The 21,426-nt window shown below is 46.5% G+C and overlaps 1 protein-coding gene across 3 annotated transcripts in view; it reads right to left on the reverse strand.

Annotated features, from left to right (window-relative positions):
• The window catches only part of LOC142572464 (amine oxidase [flavin-containing] A-like), an 82,271-nt gene that overhangs the window by 16,215 nt on the left and 44,630 nt on the right, over positions 1-21,426 (reverse strand). For 2 of the 3 annotated variants that reach the window (XM_075681600.1, XM_075681599.1), the window contains 12 exons: positions 17,841-17,978; positions 17,161-17,271; positions 15,667-15,758; positions 11,400-11,541; positions 10,070-10,130; positions 9,318-9,406; positions 8,616-8,775; positions 7,892-7,988; positions 7,313-7,424; positions 5,668-5,765; positions 3,594-3,705; positions 1,237-1,299 (listed from right to left, as the gene is read on the reverse strand). In XM_075681600.1, coding sequence (XP_075537715.1) covers positions 1,237-1,299; positions 3,594-3,705; positions 5,668-5,765; positions 7,313-7,424; positions 7,892-7,988; positions 8,616-8,775; positions 9,318-9,406; positions 10,070-10,130; positions 11,400-11,541; positions 15,667-15,758; positions 17,161-17,271; positions 17,841-17,978 — 1,275 coding nt within the window. The remainder of the gene's footprint in view (positions 1-1,236; positions 1,300-3,593; positions 3,706-5,667; positions 5,766-7,312; positions 7,425-7,891; positions 7,989-8,615; positions 8,776-9,317; positions 9,407-10,069; positions 10,131-11,399; positions 11,542-15,666; positions 15,759-17,160; positions 17,272-17,840; positions 17,979-21,426) is intronic. The other variant, XM_075681601.1, reaches the window with a different exon arrangement.

Raw genomic sequence — 21,426 nt, forward strand, 5'->3', positions numbered from 1 at the left:
ACTTTATACAAAACACTTCATATAATTAGCATCACATCGAGAAACATATAGGCTTACCTTATTGTTTTGTTATAATTTTAAAATCAACCCTCGTGAATAGAGTTACTATGACAGGAGCACAATTCACCTGTAGCCAGTTTGTCGACTTCAGCGTCTGTTGCGATAACGACATGTCCAGAGGGAATCCTTTGCAGCTTCCTTTGATGCCCCGACGATACAGCGGCAGGCTGCCTTTCCCACATTGTGAAGTTGCCCCAAATGTGGCGGTAAGCAACATTGCTAAAATTACAAGTACTGAGCAGCCGGAGAACAGCTATTGGTTTTATGCATTATGTATGATGGAAAAAAATGCACGAAAGCAAGAACAGCGTACTAGCCATGCGTTAGTCAGAACTTTTATATGGACGCGTGAGCCGACATTTTGGGCAATGTTTACATTGCAGGAAAGCCAGCCTGGAACTTTGTTAAAGGGTCCCTTACACAGGGAAAAATTGAAGCAGGAAGTGGGTAGGGGAAGAGAGAGGTGTTGTTCGCGACTTTACTAAGAATGAACGACCGATGACACGAGTCAGTCATGATTTCCCATCATTCGTTCGTCCAGTTGACGCAAGTACAGGACTACTTCGAACAGCTGCCGTAATGTTTATGAGCACGACGCTAACGGGCAGAGCCAATTAAAGATCGTCTCGACTCGATCAGCCCGACTCGGCATCTATGGTTACGCTTACATCAACCCGACAAAGGCTGGTCGAGTCGTCTTGTCGGGACGAAAACCGGCATCCGGGTTCATGTAAACGCTAGCGGGTCTGTCTGAGCGAGCGTAGAGGAGAGTTCGACCAACCCGCCCGCGAGAGCCGGGTTGACTCGCCCAAGCCGTTTAGCAAGATTAATACAGTTCACTACGGTACTAATATAAGATATTATACCTGTACTATACAACTATATACTCATGTATATGTATGTATATACTAAAGTAATAATATATTGTACTGATGTAGTACACTTTAGGCGAAATGCATATAAAGGCGGTCGGGTCAGGCTGGGTCAGCTTGACTTCCGAGTTTTCACTCGACCCACCCTCGTCAAGTTCACGTAGAAACGAAGGGATATTTACCTGATCCCGCAGAGCATATTTTGACCCCATACCCTGTCATGACCGTGTTAAGCCCCTTGATATAGTTTAAGAACCGCGTACCTCTACTGTCGTTTCATAACTGCTATAACGTACGTACATACCTTGAATTCTGGTTCTTCCACCCAGATCTGGTCCTTCCGTATAATTTTCATCGCATAAAGGACCTGGTTGTGACGACAAAAAAAAAAAAAGAAAGAAGGAAAAGGAAAAGCAGATGACGTAACGGCAGCGTAAAACGGCCGAAATATACCTCGAACGGGAAACTGTATATAGATGCGTAGTTTATTTTATTTATTCAGTTGGTGATACTGTCGACCCAGCAATCCTAAATATAAAGTGTTATTTTCTTCCCAACGTGAGCCAGCCAACAGGAAGGCCGTGCATATGCTTTATTTCTTTTCCTTAAATAAACGGCTTAAACATATCAAGACACGACACAGGAAAGGTCAAAAACACATGGCACTATGTCATGTCCCCTTCCGTCATCCTTCATACAATCTCTATTAGTTCACCAAGTCTCCATTGCGACTTCTGAACGCAGGAGACCAACTCCTCCGCCCCTGGCGGATAAGGCAAGTATCATTGTTTGAAATTTTGTGAGGCTCGTAAAACGTTTCAGAGACTATCAAACTACTCTGCACAGCATCTTCTTACACTGCTGAAGCATACAAGTTTGCGCACCTGAAGCCTGCACCTTTCTTCATCTCAGGCAATACATGCCTCACGAGAGCTTTCAAGTGACCGTCGTAAGCCAGCCGGGAACTGATGACTTTTTGTCAATTTGAAATGTTATTATCGGAAGGTCATCCTCGCAGAGATTTTGCGTGACTAGCGCCAGACGTCTACAATTAGAGAGCATTGCTAACAGCTTTCCAAGCACGGTGCTTTGGCACATTGCTAGGAATGCTGTCGCCCGCTGGCGCCGATTCTTCTGCGCGGTCATTATCGTGCGATCACCTTCCGGGATTATTTAACACTCGCGAGATTTCGCGTGACTCGGAACCGGACACCCTTTTTGCGGAGTAGCTTGCTATATAGAGAAACGAGATGGAGCTTTCCGCTGCGGGCCTCACGTTGCCTCAAGCGAAACCAAAGGAATGCGAAAACATTGCCGCTTCTGCCCTGCTACTGTCCCATCAGGTGTCGGAAATGAAACTGGGTGATTGCTAACACACTGTGCTGCGTTCATGCTGCAAAACGTGGAACGGTAGAGGGAAGACATCTGCAGTAGTCAATCGGCTGGAAAAATAGGGAATATTGTACGGAATGGAATGAACCTGTGTGACCAAGTTCACGGACCACTGCTATACACAAGGACTGCCTATGGTGCCGGCCCGTCACAATGCTTGGCTATCCCCGAGGATAAAAAAAATCACTCGTCTGCCAATGTTGCATCGCTAAGCTCCGAATAAAGGACTTTAACCCCGGAACTTCGGCAAATGTGAGTACCGCTCGTTACACAGTGATAAAGGAGTAGCGCCGCTTTCCGGCGTAGAAAGTTCCTCACACGTTATCTACAGACATGCACAGATACCAAAACTCACACTCAAACTTACGCCCACTATATCGCCCACGTATCAAGAATAAGTAAATGGGCACATTCTTGAATCAATGCGCCGAAGCATGGCGGATGGTCTATACGGACAGCACACGAATGTTGGAAGCTGAACGTTTCGCGAACGGTCCACAGAGTAAGCTAGTGACTAGCGATAATACGTTTTTGCTACGAGTTATTAAAAAGTACACACCATACAAGTTCCACGCATTGTGCGCGGCAAGCACAAATCTACCGCAATTGAGCACACCTGCTAGCGATTGGACGCCCAGTTATCGTCCACGACAATCGCCGAAACAGGTTTGCCGAGCCGCACCGGCGTCATGTAAACACGGATGCGATTCGGAGGCCAGCGGAGGACGCTTCACCACGTGATCAAACGTAACGGCGCTTACGGAATCGCAGTGAAAAGGGTCTATACGGCCAACAGCGTCTCTGGCGCTGTGCCAAGCTCACCATCTTTGCACATTTGTGAAGAGCGCTATCCGCCGCATATTGCTTATGTTTCGACTCATCTGCAGTGCCGATCGAGTCACGCGAAAGTGAAACTATCTCTAAAAATGATCACCCGAAAATACCGGCAACGGTGCTAGTCATGCGGAATCTGGCAAAAGAGGAAGTATCCCCGAAAGTGATCGTCCGAGCACATACCGTCCCTCCTCTATTGAAGATGCAGTGCCTATAATGGGACTTTCTTTTTGTACTGCTTAGGTTCGTGTTTCATTTTCTACATCTAGGAGCAGAAAACTATTGCCATTTGCGATTCCATATTCGACGCCCGCAATTTTTCGAATATTTGATCTGAATAAGAAATTCGGCAGCCAACACGCTCAACGTTTCTGCGATATTCTCGCAGCCGGTGCGAACGTTGCATGTGGCCTACAAAGTCAGCACATTACGCACCTCCCGGGCAGCCCTCTCTCCAGCCTGCACAGCGCCGTTCATGTAGCCAGGCCACGCGGTCGCCGTCTCCGTGCCCGCGAAGTACACCCTGCCGAACGGCTCCCGAAGGGTCCTGCGCGGAGTCGTGGTCGCTCAGGTGCACCGATTCGCGGCTTAGTTCGTCCACATTCAAGTCACTGACCCTCATTCCGTAGCCACGGGGTGCAGGGAGTGATTGCCGAAGGATATGGATAGAGACAGGCGTGAATAACATTTATAGATACGTTGGGGGTGACTGTATGTATACCTGAATGAAACATTGGTGAGTGAATGTTGAGTGTCGGTCGATTGTTAGTCGAGAAAGAGTACACGTCAATGCAGTATGCACAGTATGTTATAGTAGATAGATATGTGCAATGTATGCATGTTACATGTGCAGAGTATTAGAGTTATATGCTTGGCATCGATCCCAGCTATCATGCACCCCGGATTACTCTGCGCGAATAAGAACAAGTGCATGTTGTGAGTATTATTATTGAGAAACTGCCAGGTTTTTTTTTTAGTCTCTGATATTCAATTATTTAATTAAGAGAAAATATGTAACTTTTTCATTGTTGTTCTAATTGTCAAGATGTCAATTAAGTGGTTGTACAGAACCGCAAGGCGCACTAAAATTAAGTGTTTCCGGCGTAGGCGTATGCAGTTTTCATTTTCCAGGCTGGGGCAAGGGGCCCCGAACTTTTGACGTGTCGTACGATTCTATACAACCGCCTAATTGACATCTTGACAGTTATAACAACAATTAAACACTCAGGTAATTACTTTCACATAAATAATTGTATGTCAGGGACTAAAAATTCCTGGTGGCTTCAAAACAAGGCTCTCAACAACACAAGCTTCGTCTTATTCATGTAGAATTATCCGTATTTTCTCTTTAATTTCTTTTTTGCACCTCGGTGCATGAGAACTGGAACACTGGTAAATGACAGCGCGACAGACGAAACAGAAAAGAAAAAAAAAACACGGGACGAGCGCTCGTCCTGTGGTTTCCTGTGTTTCATCTGTCGCGCTGTCATGTACCAACGGAACCACAGCAACTATAGCCCAGCTTTCCACCTTCAGTAACCTGGAACAGCCATCACACTGTAAAATAATTTACACCCGAAAAAGTGAGAAAGGGTGTAAATGTGTCTATAACTCACACCCTTAGGGTGTCCATTATATAAATAACACCCTAAGGGTGTGAGTTGGACACATTTACACCCTTTTCACTCTTAAGGGTGTAAATTATTTTACGGTGCATAGGAGTGTAAATAGAAAGTTCAAACACTGTCGCTTCATGAGACAAGGTGTAGCCGGCGCTATAGGGTGCCGTGATGCCCTCCTCGCCCATTAACGGATCGAGTCGCGGGCGGTGCAGCATTTGTGCTGTATCTCGTTTGTGTCGTGTCAATAATTAAAAAGAAAGGAAACAAAGGGAGCCGCAGAAAATCTCAAAGAACAGACACAGTGAGAAAAAAAGTAATAAAGGATTCGCCGACGATTAGTATATACTCCCAAACGCGAAATTTGAGCGCAGCTCTATATGGGTTTCGTTTCGCGATATATTGAGGCATCGCACCGATCAACGCACCGACTGGCGAAGCCGCGACGCGCGGCGCTATACATAGACCGGCCACAATATTACCGCTTCCCGGCAACTGCAGTTTATGCAGCCGTAATCTTCTCCGGGAAACGCTTGCGGCGAAAGCTATGCGCGAAGGTGAGCTTTTTGGTTCTTTTTTTTCCTTCCCCCGCAGGCCGGTGCTGCCATTGCCGCGGATGCGCGGACGTGAGCGTCATCCGGTGATGTTTCAAGGTGGCTTCCTCCGATTTCCTTCTCGTGCTTTCGCTGCGCCCTCCTCCTTCGCTTTCCTCCTCGCGCTCTCTTTTCTATCGCCGTCTTTCATCCTCCGCTGCGCTCCGCGTTCGCTCTTTCATCGTTCGCGGTGCTCGTTCGCTCGGTCACGCCGAGGGAGGACGAGGCGTGCCGACTCCAAATGCAGGAACGGGCGCCCAAGAGCCGCGCTGTAAAGCTAAATAGAAGCATTCTTACTTTCCATATTTACTCATGACTCCTGTCGGGAACGTGGACACGTAACAGCCGCCCGAGTACTGCTCCTCGAGCCAGTTCTTCTCTTCGAAGTGCACAGGCTGCAGAGAAATGCGTAAGGGAGAGAGGGAGAAAAGAAGGAAGAGAAGGACGTCACAAATCTCGCTCCCTGCAGAAATTCTGCCACGCCATCCTCAACAAAAATTGTTCTCAGTCTCGTATGGAAACCCTCACACTTTTCCCAATACACAATGACACTTAGGACTCTAGCTATAGTTCTTCATTGCTTGTAACGGTCAGCTACATTGCGTGATAAAGACTAACGTTGAGAAAATTAAGTGTTTAACGATCAGATGAGCACGCCTGTTGGATATAGTGTATTACACTATATCCTAGAATTACACTATATTCTGGAAGAACACTAAATCTAGTGGTATTAAGTAGTGAAATTATATGAGCGGGATACACATAAGCACGTTGTGCGATCTGGCACATTATTTGATGCAGCTAATTAACAAGACCGTGACCGCTGTGCACTCCGTGAATGAGTAAGAAACAATGTGATCGTCATATATAGCTTAACGCTTAACACAGTATTTCTTCTTGTCGTGTAAGCCTTAAAGCGATATTCTAAAATATTTCGCAGAGTAAATTTTGTGATATTGCCACGTGGTGGTGACGTTGAAGTACACAGCAGCAATACTGTGAACGACAAAACTAACTTTTATTGGGCGAACCTGTGCCCACAAGACAGGCTGCACTTATAGCACAACGATAGCGGCGAACACGGTCGGCGATCGTCGAAAATCTGATCAACGGGTGCGCGTCGGCTTTTACACATCAATGGTCGAATATTCCAGACTAATCGTTGGGACCCGCGTGCCTTCCACAAAGTTCTACACCATTCGCGTCAGGCGATGAAATCAGATAACATAAGGTTCGGCGACAACAGACAGCGAATAGAAGCATCGATAACTTTCCAGAAACTTCGGATACATGCGGGCGCGTCCCGCACTGTGCGATAACATTTGTTAGGCGGCGAAACGTGGTCGCCCGATAAAGATAAGTACACGTGTCAATATCGTTTCCCGAAGCTTGTGCAATAGGTTCACGCATCATTGTACTTAATTAATGTACTTGTCACTAAGTGATGCGGTGTCTTGCCATCACTACGTGCCACGAATGAGCGCGTAAAAATGGTAGTATTCTTGCGCTTTATATTATATTACGCTGATGCATACCTAAATTATTTTAAGCTAGTATATTGAGGTTGCTCCAGACAAGACGATAACAGGTATACAAGAATAGAATTTCCAGTTTCGCTAGTGTCGTTGTAGATAGGCTGTGTTGCGCGGGCTGTGTCCGTGCTCGAAGATTAGGGTAATTTGAATCACAATGTAGTAACAGCTTCGCCGTGTGTAATGTAACTGCGACATACACACTGCATTTTATTTGCGGCATGACAGGGCTATATACGAAGTCACGACGAAACACAAGCCTACGCTACACGTCTTTTCGCTTTAGGCTCACAGAGGTAGCACAAAGCTCCGACCCACTATGCAGCCATCATTGTGCTGAAACCGAATACCACTCATCCGGAAAAAAAAAGAAAAGATGATTTCGCAATGTGTTAACGAACGCAACTTACGTTGTAGGCCGCTTCGTGTTCGAAGGCTCTCGCCAAATCCGCGGCTATGACTTTGGGCCTGACGTGCTTCGGTAACGCCTGTAGTCTCAAGGCCTTGTCACCAATGGCGAATCTGCCAGCGTAGACAAATAATTAACGAATAAATAGCGAAAAGAAAGCAATAACATGATGATGTATACATAGCGTACCTTATGTGACAAAGATAGTACATGTGCTCTTCGTTTTCAGCATACACAGCTGACGTATTGTCACAGTGATATGCGCTGCGCTCCTTGCAGTCAGTTGGAGATTGCTGGAGACGTTTCCTCCAAAATTTTGGCTGATACCTTTGCGTCCTTTCTCGCCTTTTTCTAGCTTTTTATTTTTTGCGTGATTAAACATATGACGCTCAAAAGGTTTCAGACGAGAGGACGTGAACCAGTGCAAACACTAACTTGCTACCGAATGAAAAGTTTTATGTGATTACAGATCCAGGTGGCACGTATGACACACAAGAGGAATCAGACAAGAGGCTTAACGAACTACTGAAAACACCAAGTTTAACTTGTCACCGTATTAAAAAAAAAGAATTGGCTTTACATCGTAAGAGCCGCCAGCGACAATCCAGGCCTGCAGTCGTCCGTGCTGTTGGTGAAAGTCAGTTCGTCGTCGCAGCAGGACACCGTTCCACCGTAACCTGTCAAATTCAGCGCAGACAGTACAGGTATTATCTGCGGCCTCGTTCAAGAGATAGGCTTTTAGTTATGCTTTGCGTACATCCCCGTGTCACTATAGGTGTCGTGTAGCTTGTGCAGCCACTCGCACGAAGCTCGGTACGTAGTATTAAGCTATAGTGATACTGTGTCGTCTACTCACTAGTCCCTGTCTTTCGGGCTGTTCACAGTATGATGCGAACTATACACATCAAGCGACCGTAACACTGTTTGAGACAAAAGTAACACGAAACCTCTTGTAGAGACTAGGAGCAGACAGTGTCACATTGTATTTAATGGCATGAAGTGCTTCAAAGAATGCGCCATGCTAAAGTTAGTCCTGTTTTCCAGTTCATTTTGCATTAAACCTCCATGAAGCCAGCTGGTTGTCGAGCGACCCATTGAATGAGTAAAGACATTTCCGGCTGATGCGATGTGCAGTAAGATAAATTTGAGAGCTGCTGGTTATTAAATTACCCCGTCTCTGAAATGCTGCTGAGTGCGCAACATGTCTGCCATTCGTGCATTCAATAGTAATGACGTTTTGCTTTGAAATAAAACGTAGCTGGCGCTCAAGCAAGGCGTAGTGGCGTGTCTCGACGTGCGCATACCTATTTGTCTCCAGAAGGGCTTGGCATAGTAGATGTTCATTTTGTACGCCGAGCCGACCGGCGTACGTTGTATGAGCTGGTTGCGCAGCGACGGCAGTGGCGGTTCGTAGTGCACTTTCAGCTGAATGGGCAACGGGATCGCCATGATCACGTGGTCAGCCTGCGGTACACAGAGATTCTAGATTGTCGGCCTGCATAGCGGTAGACAGCGAGTCGCCACATCACTGCGTGAGTAACACGTCCTAAAAATAAAAATAGAACAGCTCCAAATCGATCATATCTAAAATTTTGTCATTTGTTGAATTCTTCATAGGATTTTCTGTGAAGGCATACGGCGGGGGGCGGGGGGGGGGAGGGTTGCGCAGAGGTCGGATTGAAAATCTTTCTTTGGAATGATTGTTTCATGTTGACATGTGAGCAGGGTTCCAGGTGCATGATAACGCGCGTGGTCTAGACATTTAAAACAGTGCTAGGAGACAGGGCAACAAAGTGAGCCACACAAATGAGACACTCAGATGCTCGTTTCCTGGCCCTGCTTTACGTTTCGAAATCACGCACCAACTAGACCAACGGTAAACTCTCCTGACATGTATGGCCTTAAGATGTACCCACGGCTCCAAGCTAACTTAAAATTCGCATAAGTAAAAGGGTGTTCTCAATACAGTGAGAATGCCGTCTTTCGTCGATTGCTGCTATACTTGCCTGGAACTCCCTGCCGTCGATGGTGCCTACGACGACCCCATTCTCGTCCTGCTGAAGGTCGCATACTTGGGCGTCGAAAACGACTTTACCTGTAGGCAATCGGCGACACAAAAAGTGGTAGCTGTTATTTCACCGCTACATGGGACGCCTCAATAACGCTCTGTTAACCACATTTAGCGTGTGAGATCAAACTACAGTTACCATGATTCAGTTAGACTTCCGGAATCCGTGCACAAATCGGCAGTGAACTAAATCAAGTTGCTCGACGTAGACAGTCGCATGTTGTTGAGGTGCAGTTACAGACATCAGGACTAACGAATGGAAAGCTTTCCGCCTTGAGTTCGACCCAAAAACCATGCGGTAACGACACCAGGCCGCCACTTTACCGCGAGGCGTTTTCGAGTGTTCCAGAGGGAGAAAGAGAGAAAGATATAAGCTTTAATGATATGCTTGAGATGTTAGCCTGACATGAAACTCCAGGTGCTTGGTGATGATTATGGTATACACAGTGATAAACACAGCTGAACACAGCTTAACACAGCTTAACAGCACAAAGTCACACACGCACACACATACACTATACAGCGTTCCATGTCGCTTCATACAACATCAACGGCGAGTCGGCGCCCGCACTGCACAGCTGTGCTACGCTATTATCTTTATTTTATTTTCAGTATCCAGTTGCTGTGACAAAAAACTGCGCACTTGGCGCATCTGCGCAGTGGAAAAGCAATACGGGAGCAGGTGTATACCTTCTAGCAGCTGCAGGAGCCTTTCGCACACTGTCATGGAGCCGTTTTCGAATTTCCTTTCCTGCGTGCAACAAAAGTTATTTCCTGTGGGTATGCGTTAGAATGACGCGTGAAAGAAACTGCGTGGTACGCGTAATAAATAAATGACGAGTGTTCCAACGCAGCGTCAGTAGGATTACAAGCGTCGAAAGGGTCCGTATGTATACTTCCACAGCAGCATTGTGCATAGAAGCCAGGGCAGTCTGTATGTACAGAATGCCTGCAACGCCTGTCATCATGAGGCTCTATACCTGTCCCATGCTATATACCTCATCGAACAGCTGCGGAGCTTGCTGCCTTGAGCACATCCCTTGAACTCATCACTCTATGCATGTAATCCCCAGAACACGCGGGACACTTTCTGCGACCTCAGGGTATCCTCGCGGGCTTCGTTACGCCGCAGATGCCATGATAAACTTGTCTAACCGCTGAGCAATAAAAAAAGCCCGTGATATGACTTTTCAACGGATATACCATGTAATAGCGGCATCAGTGGTGATGACCATGCGGATGCAACTGACGATAGTGCTATGAACTATGCCTCCATCCCAATCCCGAGAACAAACGCTCGAAGTAGGTTGTACGCAGACTGCGCTCGTGAGCTTAAACTTTAACACAGTGGAGCTCGAGTGACTTCACGACTTACGTCTACGTTCCCTCGACCGTTGACTGTGCGCCCCGCATTCTTTCAAGTCTGCTACGACGGGAATCGAGGTTCTTGTGATGCCTGTGATCTTGGTTGCCGCTCACTAAAGAGTATACGCGTTTCTCATTTAGAATGACAGAAGCCTGCTCGAGAAATGCGTGGTTGTTAAGGGGTTCCTGAAACGGGTTGGACAAATTTTGTAGGCGGGTAAGGTACAACTACAGTAAAACATCAAGAAGAGCACAGCGTTCCAATTCCGCTTTTGAGGACAGACGCCGCAAGGCAGCTTCGACACCTGGCACGCAGTGTCTCACTGACCAAGTGGAACTCGCCAAACTTAAGACTTACACTACTGCATCGATTAAACTCCTCACTGCAACTCCGACCTCCATTCGGACTTCCTCGACGTGAAGCTACGCTTCTCTGTCGCCTTTGGTTTGGAGTTACCTTCACAAAGGCATACTCCACATTAATTGGAATGACCGACAGTGCAGCATGACCCGTCGGTTCAGCGAGTTTCTCTTGGAAACATCACGAAACCTCAACACAGTATGCCGACTCGAGGCTCATATATAGTCGCTAGCAGCGTCCGTCCTCCTGCGCGAAGGCTTCGTCACTGTAGAATGGGGAGATGAAGCGGCTTACCTGCGCGCCATTGAAGATGCAGCACATCCTGCGGTTCCCTCCGCAACACTTGGTGTACCACAACGCCCACAGCAGAGACACCTGGCTCGGCTCGCTAGACAGATTTACCTGCGCCAGGGCGCTCAGGTAGTCGCGGCAGCCCCTGTGCACGAGTGCGGGCTTTGCAGGCCAACAGGTATACGAGTGACGCGCCGACATTTGTACGCAGACCGGCATTTCTTTCGTCTGCCCTGTACCTATCGCTTAAAACGTGCGCCAGCGTCCACACGCGTCGTTTCCTGTGCCTGAACCCGTCGTCACGCTTCTGAAGCGCACTTCTGAAGAGAATGGGAAGGAAATCAGCGCGTCACGGCACAGAAATGTCGGTTTCGTCACGCCGTTCGTTGTTGTATTTGCTGTCGTTAGAAACAATTATGATTAAAAAGGATTAAAAAGAAGAGAGTGGGTACTGAGTGGTATAGAATAAATACAAATGCAGGAGGAGAAATGAAATGTCACCGTGTCTATATATAGGCCGGAATAACCGTAACGGTCCTACTCCAATTCTTTTCCTTTTTTACGCTCCGACGAGTTTCGCAAGCGGCACTGCGTGAATACATTATCACCGGGATCGGCCGACCGTCGTTCATTTGTGGTGGATTATAGGGAATAGGAACAGAATCGAGTGAAACGTGCCGTTACGCTATACCGGCCCGAGATTGCTTTTGACTAATGAAAGTGGACGCATATCATACTGACTGCAACTAAAGACGGGGACAACAGAAGAGAACACATAAACGACACGGGCAGTGTACGCTGTCCCCGTCTCTATTTGCGGTCAATATGACATGCAGTAAACACCAACTAGGCCTCCAAACTGAAGTTCTTCTAAAAGTGGACGCGGCAGATGCAGGAGGTCACCGAGTGATCGAGGCTTTGTTTCTCCGCTCGCCAGCACTAAATGTCACTATACTTACTGTGAGAACGAGAAGAAAAGGGGTTAACCGAGGGGCCCGATTTTTATTAATCATATGAGAAGCCAACAAACAAAGGCACCAAGGACAGTATAGAGGAAATTACTTGTACTCCCTAATTGAATTAAAGAAATGATAAATTAGTGGCAATGAATGTGGATCAAAAAAACAACTTGCCTAAGGTGGAGAACAATTCCGCAGCCTTCGCATTTTGCGTGCGATGCTCTACCAATTAAGCTACGTCGGCACCGTTTCCCCATCCACTTTCATGGGTATTTCCACATCCATTATCTTGGGTATTACGCGTGCGTTGCTGCACACGTAATGCGAAGATATGGGATCGTTCCCCACCTGCGACAAATTGTTTTTTTTTCATCCACTTTCATTTCCATTAACTTATCATTTCTTTAATTCAATTAGTAAGTACAAGTAATTTCCCCTATGTTGTCCTTTGTGTCTTTATTTGTTGGCTTCTCATGATATACTTCCTGTGAAGCATTTATACAATGTATTTTAAACCAAATTTATCGTGTTGTGCTTTCGTCTACAGAAGGTTATACACAGCTACAACGGTACAGAAGAAAAGCTCTTTCGAGAGCTCCACAAAATGTACGTTGGAGATGCGGATAGAGAACTACTTCCGGATTACCTAGGTAACGAGAATCCTGATCTTGATACCCCTATTACGGAGGCAGAAGTCAGATACGAACTTACCAGGCTCAACTCGAAATCTGCACCAGGACCTGATGGGATAAGCAACAAAACACTCAGGAACCTCGACGATGTATCCATCCGGGCTCTTACGGACTACATGAATAACTGCTGGGAGCAAGGCAGCATTCCAAGTCAATGGAAATCAGCCCAAATCATTTTTATACCAAAGCCTGGAAAGAAACCACAACTGACGAACTTAAGGCCCATATCGCTGACATCCTGTGTCGGTAAACTCATCGAACATGTGGTTCTCACACGTCTCACGATATACATGGATGATGGAAGACTCTACCCACATACCTAGGTTGGATTTCGACCAAAGTTATCGACGCAGGATATTATGCTTAAACTAAAACATCAGATCATAGATACGGGTGAGAAAAGTATAGACGCTAAGGCAATACTAGGTCTCGATCTAACTAAGGCCTTTGACACCGTCACGCACAAGGCCACACTACAAAATCTCCAAAAGCTGGATGTAGGACGTAAAACATACGCGTACATCAAAGACTTCTTGACAGATCGTACCGCAAAGCTTTCAATTGGAGAATCCAAATCGGACGCGCTCAAACTAGGCAATAGGGGTACCCCGCAGGGTTCAGTCCTATATCCCTTTCTATTCAACGTGGCAATGATCGGTCTTCCTGCAAGACTCGAAAAGATGGAAGGACTCGGACACAGCCTCTATGCGGACGACATCACCATTTGGGTGGCGGGTGGAAGTGATGGGCATGTGGAAGAGATCCTTCAAACAGTAGTAAACACGGTGGAAGACTACATCAGAGACGAGGGACTGAGATGCTTCTCGCAAAAATCAGAACTTCTGCTCTATAGACCCACATGCCGGGGTCGAAAAAAGCATTAGGGAAAGGCCGGGTATTGTAGTCACAGTAGAAGGCACCACGATACCAATAATGGAGAGCCTGAGAATACTGGGACTCCGCATATCTGAAAACGGCCGTAACGGAGAAACCATTAGACTACTTGACAATAGTGTTCAACAAACAATCAGACTAATAAAGCGGATATCCAACAGGCACTATGGCATGAAAGAGCACAATCTCATCCGATTAAAAGAAACATTCTTAATCAGTCGTATTGTATATGGGGTTCCTTACCTCAAGCTCTACGCTGCGGAGAAAGCCAATATAGACTGCATTATTAGAAGGGCGTATAACCAAGCCTTGGGACTTCCAGCAAATACGTCAAACGAGAAATTCTTGGCGCTCGGCGTGCACAACACATTAGACGAACTTATTGAGGAACAGAGAGTAGCGCAGTATGAAAGGCTTACACAGAGTTTGACGGGGAGACAGATCTTAGATGACATCGGAATAACCTACGAAGCACAGCACGGAGTGCGGAGAGACATCCCAAAGAGGATAAGGGAACATCTATCATGTTCCCTTATTTTCCGTGGGATGTCTCTATCAATACCCCCAAGCCCCAGAAACATGCACCCGGAGTTTCACCAAGATTGAAGAAACGCAAGAGCGAGAGCTCTCAACAAAAGATTTCGTAGTGCCAGGGACGTGGTCTATGTGGACGCGGCGGAGTACGCAAATGGACAGAGTATGTCGATAGTTGCTACGAGTCTAGAGGGTAACTGCAGAGTTAGCAGGACGGTAAAAACATGGAAGGCAGAGGTGGCGGAGGAAGCTGCCTTAGCACTGGCAATAGCCTCCACGGAAGCTAACATCGTAGTAAGCGACTGCAAGACAGTCGTCAAGAACTATGCAAAAGGGAGAATCTCGCCGGCAGCACTGAGAATTTTAAACAACTTTCATGAAGATCGCGACATTCGCATTATATGGGCACCTGCACACTCCTCCCTTCCCGGGAACGAAATAGCGCACAACATGGCTCGAGAACCGACGGACCGAGCAGATGACACGCAACAAATACTGGGAACGGAGAGAGACCGGATGACCAGCTTTAACGAGATCACCAAACACTCTAAATTGGGAAGGGCCCATTTCCCCCCGGCACACTCCTCGCTAAGTAGACGGCAAGCGACGGCATGGCGCCTCTTACAAACAGATACATATCCGAACCCGGTGGCCTACCACCGCTACTACCCGGACCTTTACACGGATAGATGCAGATTCTGTCAAGAAAGGGCGGACCTACAACATATGGTTTGGGCTTGTCCTCGTCCACCCGCACAGAATAAAATAAATAAGACCAGAGAGCAGCGGGAGACCGCGTTGCTCAGCTGTGCACCGGAAGACCAACTCAAGGCAATCCAGCAGGCCGAAGATGACGCCAGGACCCAAGGGCTCGAGGCCGTCATTTAGGTAGAGAGGCCTAGGTCTCAAATCTGCTGTGCACAAATAAAGTTTACTCCTCCTCCTCCTCCTCCTCCTCCTCCTCCTCCTCCTCCTCCTCCAATAATGCACGCGTATGAACCCATAACCTGAGTGACTATAGAAAGAACCACGCCTTAACATTTACTTTTCACGGATGCAGTCGTGATAGCTCCGGCACGCGGAGTGGCAGCGCTCCTTTTGAGCGCAGATCAAAACGCAGCTCCGAGAGGGTCATAAAAAATGCCGGCTGAGCAACGTCGGTTCTGCGAGCACTGAGTCACGACTACGTACTTAGTCCACGACTCCTTCTCGAAGAAGCTCTGCAGCGTCATGGCGTCCCACTCTGCCGCGTGTGGGCAGTTCCACGGATCCACGGCCGGAATCTGCACAGAGGCAAATCATATGAATTATTCGTTCACGAAGCCGATATAAGTCTGCTGTGTATGCCTAATCGGTTGCACTAAAACCTGGGCCCGCTTGATGTATACCAATATCAAGCTGCCGATCAAGAAACCTATACCAAGTAGTAACTATAGTAGTGCATGCTTGCAGTTCAAAACATTATTGGACTACTTGGGGGCACGCGCTATGCGGCCTCAAGGGCTACTCAAGAATATGTCTTAAGTTTACGTGGCAGCTCTTCAGATGTTAGGATGGATAGTTGGGCGTGTTGGTTAAGCATGATCTGAAGTGAAGGCGCTAAAATGACGGAGGACAAAGAAGAAACACACATACACACAGGCCGCCACTTCCAACAATGTTTAATGGCTTATCTGCGGCGCCCTGTGTGTATGTGTGTTTCTTCTTTGTCCTCCGTCATTTTAGTGCCTTCACTTCAGATCAAGCTCTTGAGAGTTGCAGCATGTACTGGACCTTGGAGCAGCCCTTAGTGCAGTCGTGTGCTAGGTCTTTCTTTGTTCTAGATAACTGCGAGTGCGCTACATACATCGGGCTTTGTACTATTACTTTCAGACTAGGTATACGTATTTTTTTAATAGGCACCTGCAGTACATACAGCACAATTCTAGCCTTGAGCTGGAGTACTCGAAAAGTCGGACACTACTTGCGCGAGAAGTCAAAATAAGTAATCGACAAATTGAAAAAAAATTTCTCTATGTTGGTATCTATAATGACTTTGCTGTATTTATTGTAATTTAAGAACTGTAACCGGTGAGTTCGCGAGGTGCATCCACTTAGAACGAATTTTCAGGATGACACCAGCTTCGGGATATTGATTCCTGAACTGTGCGACAAAGCACAATGGCGTTCCAGTTACTTTTCGTGCTTCAGTGCATAAAACAGCTACAATTCGGAAATTGCAATACGTGCCGTTAAGTAATCGGCTATAGACTTAAGCAGCCTAATTATGATAATTAATCACTCATGCATTTCGATTTATTGTGGATGTAATGTCCTCCTCGTCGAGTAATACAGTTCAAGGAATGTAATTGTGCTGCCTGCCACAGGCAATTTTTAAAAATTTTTTTACGCTAAAACATAAAGGCACCTGGTTTATAGGAAGCACGGTCATTTCAGACAGTTGTTGAGAGCCTCTAGCCTTTCTCCGTAAAGATGATTAAAACATGTAATCTTTATCGCGCTCAATATTTGTATAGGTTAATATCGTCTATAACGTTGACCTGAGGCTGTAATTGGTGAGGCCTTTCAGTGTATTTGCAGCTAGTCGCCCCCCTTTCTTTTCTTCACATAGAAGTCATAGTAAAATCGTTATCGCATCGTTGTTTTTCACGTGGGCAGTATGACAAGCACATTGGGAACGTATACCTGCTCCATCATGATGTCCATCTTACGCATGACGTAGTTGATGTCGAACCACGCCAGAGGATCATTGATTCCGAAGTGGGCCCACGTAGATTCATACGGGTACGCCTTGCCCTGTGCGTGTATGAATGCATAGCATTTCTTCACATTATTATTATTATTATTATTATTATTATTATTATTATTATTATTATTATTATTATTATTATTATTATTATTATTATTATTATTATTATTATTATCATCATCATCATCATCATCATCATCAAGGTGATAATGACATACTTTTTACAGAACAGCCTAGCTGTGCATCTGTACTCGCGCATACAAGTGTCAAATTATCAAGGAATTGTCCGAATACCAATTTAGCCCTCTCATTTCTTCATGATGCAGAGTTTCATCCTACAGCAGGATGCGAGCAGCTCTATGTTATTGACTGACTGGTAGATGGATAATCGATGATTGAAATAGAATGAAATGAAACTCCAACGTCTGATGGCAACTAACCCTTCCAAATGTACAGAAATCACGTAATACTGCGGTCTCTAAGGTATCAGATCTGCTGTATCTGCCCGGGTACGACTTGGCTTCTTAGCGAGGAGGGGAGGTATACTGTAACGGAAGAAACACGCGCAACGAAGATAAAACAAACAAACGAACGAACGCGCGCGTATAATACGTGCCTCGCTGAAGTGCAGGCTCTTGAGGTCGTCGAATATCTTGTACGTGTCCACCTGCAGCTCGCTGGCCAGGCGCAAGATGTGGTCCTGCGTGGGGCCCACATACGAGCCGCCCAGGTCGACCCAGCCAACTATGTCGTTCTTCCAATAGAGAAAAAAAAAAGAAGAGAGAAAGGAGAGGACAGGTCAACAACAGATTCCTGCGAACAAGACCGTCACGCTGTTATATATCCTCGATTCTGCGTTGTCATCACTCAGTGGAAACGCTCACTCATGGGAGAGACTTCATCGTTTGAGTGTTCTTCAACGTGCGCGCCAAGTTTCTAATTGACTGCCTAACGTTTTACCCCGTATTCACATTTAATACAACATTTCAATTGAGGAGCATCTCATCTCCAATATGTTTTTCTGGCCGTCGTGTGTGGTTGTTAATGAAAATATGGCCTTTCGGTTCCCCTGGTTTTTCCCGTTCATTGAATGGCGAGAATATTGACTTCAGGTATAGCATTGATGCCTTTAGCACGCGATGGCTTATTGGCCTGTTTGCCTGCTCCTAAAAGGCCACATGATGCCTACAGTTGCAAGCATGTTCCCCATCCTCCGCCATGGCTATCAATGCTGCCATGGCTGTCATGGCACTGTCAATGCTGGGTCGAACCACCCACACAAATACCAAATAATTATGGGCGTACGAACAGACGTCGCCGTAGCGCGAGTGGTCGTGTTACACGCGTCACGTCGCTCACAGAGGCTGCAAGATTTTTTTTTTTTTTACAATAATTTCCCCTTTCATTTGTCAGGAACGTGAAGCTTCAGGCTTAACCCTGATTAACGTTAGCTTAACGTTAGGCTTAACCCTGTATCATCACTAATCGTGCACTAAGATAAATTAGAAACAGTTAATTTCCCCTATATGCTTTCGTTGGTTTCACTTTCTGTTGGCTTCGTGTGGTTGCTTGCAGCCTGGAGCGCCGTATATGATTGGAATTCAGCTGTATTCAAACACGTGCGCCCGGAAAGAGCGATGTTACCCGCTGTACGGCATTGCGTCGCATACATCTGTTGGATCTTCTAAATAGCGACAGCGGAATTTCCGGGATCACCTTAGCTTAGCGTTTCAGTCTCGAACGAAAAGGGCAGAAAAAGGTTCGCTTTATAATGTACAAACACGTGATTGCATTCCGCACTGCCCACTGCAGCTTATCGTGCAGCTAATTTGATGTCAGCCGCATGGGGTCTCGTATACGATCTGCCGTGGACGTGAATGGAGATAGCGACGCTGTCGTAACGCTAACTCTTCCTAATATGTTTCTTTTTTTTAAACGCGAAAGCATTATATTGCTCACGAGGCAGAAAATCCGGCGTTGTCGGCGTGACCACACGATGGTACAAAAAGGCTACGAACCTTTGATCTTTAGTGGGAGTCGAGCCTTTGGTTTCAATTGAGGCTACGAACCCTCGACCTTTGGTGGGAGTTGAACCCACGACCTTTGATGTCAATTAAGGTGAAGTTAATAAAGTCACAGTTAAGATAAAGCTAAGGCGTCGAACCCATGACCTTGTGTTGTGCGCAGCTTGTGACGAACATCGTTGGTCACGCAACGTATCGGCGCTTCTGTTGACGTGGCCGCTCGAATCACGTGACTCCGCCAGCGGCGCCGCTGGACGTCGCCGCGCTTCTGCTGACGGGGCCGCAATGCTTTCACATTCATCCACGTAGGGCTAAATAAGTGCCCGTTGATTTTCTTTAATTTTTTTTTTGCTTTCTGACGCTCGTTTAATGCACCGCGCAGCTCGACAGCCAATGTACCCAAGTACGCATTTCCACGGCACCACTGCAAATATCGCATCGCAATGAAGAGCATTTGTTTTCTAAGTGCGCAAGCATGTCTATGCCTACCCAACGAGCGAATTGACCTTCGTGCTGCAGCTCGCTTCAAAGTGAACTAAGCGGCGAGAACAAAGCGCACACGAAGCTATCAGTGCTCGGTGAACTCTGTCTCCATCGCAGATCGCTTTCAAGATGGGGCCTGTGCGGCCGCACCATACGCAAACTCCACCGGAGTACGGTTGATCACGGCTCACATCAAGAGGAAACAGCGTTATCAACTATGTATACGTACCAGGCCTACCAAACGTGACACTATTCAATTACGTCACGTACTGCAGCATGCATAGGCCAGTTCTCATCTTCCACGAAGCAGTGGTATCATCCAAACGCACCATCGTACAACATGAGTGGCCGTAATAGTTCTGCAGAAACCCGCAAGGTGGAGAGAAGTAAATAATTAAGGCAAAATGAGACATCCACCCATTCGTAGGCGATTGCTACAAAGGAAGCCCATACGGGTTCCTCGAAAGAAAAGCCTTGCAGTTGAATGAAAATTCGTCCTGCATGGTCCGGGACACGAACCCGGGACCACCGCCTTTCCGGGGTAGCCGCTCTACCATCTGAGCTAACAAGGCGGCTAGCAGATGGCAGAGCGAAGTCGAATTTGTCAACTACTCAAAGCAAAAGCAAGGCAAGGGTCTGCCGCAATTTTTTTTTACAGCGAAGCTGTTTATGGGGGGCTAGGCTCCCGTGCATTCTTGTTCAGCGTGAACAAAATTTTCAGCAATGGCTTATACCCCCTAAGCAAGCAAAAAATGCAATGACTCATAACTCTCGTAATGCAGAGGATATATATATATATATATATATATACGAGAAAACGGGAGCCGAGGGACTCGATTTTATTAATCATGACCACATAAAGCCCGCAGACAATGAAGCCAAGGAAAGCATCAGGGGTAATTAAGTGTGGTCCCTTTTCTTCATTATTTTCTCCATTCCAATTTCAACCACACTCAATTTCATCCACACGATCGGATCTTAGCCCAAACAGCCGACCCACGTCGGCCACGTCAACGTTCGCACCGCCCTCTCTTTGTCGGCGTTCCAAGCGCCCTGCCTATCTATTTATACAGTTTCCTCTCCTTCCGCTCTCCCTTGCTTCCGTGGTGGCGGTCGATCCCTTCGAAACGTCACGCGTGTCTAACTTCCTCCGGCTCCTCGGGGCGGTTGTCCCGTCGTCCACGCGAATGACAATAAATGTGTGTGCGTACCTTTCGTCATGATGACCACCGATTAAGACAGTAAATGAGTTCGTACCTTTGTTCAGAATTCTGTGTTACCTCTGTGTCATGTGCTGAACAGCTTCGCTGGCCATATACCTTCACAGAGTGAAATGGCTCATGATTTCTCTTTTTTTAATTATTTTTAGGGTTTTGTTAATCCACTATGTACGCGTACTAGTACCAGCCTCGCACATAGGCAATGTTGCCTATGCGGGCTGAATATGTAACAGTTACGTGAATACATCCAATAAAGATTATTGTTATTATTGTTGTAGATGAAAAGAAAAACAAATTCAAAAACCTTTCTTCAAGACAGTGGCATTGTTGACCTGACCGTTATTAACGCTTTTAATGTTCCATTCATTTCAATGCTGCTGCATACGTTTGTGGACTATGTTAAGTTGACTGTTCTGTTGTGACTATATGTGATAATGCATTCACACAATATATGTACCACCCACTGACTAGAGAC

This window comes from Dermacentor variabilis, chromosome 2 (assembly GCF_050947875.1).
Source record: "Dermacentor variabilis isolate Ectoservices chromosome 2, ASM5094787v1, whole genome shotgun sequence".
Taxonomy (NCBI): Eukaryota; Metazoa; Arthropoda; class Arachnida; order Ixodida; family Ixodidae; genus Dermacentor; species Dermacentor variabilis.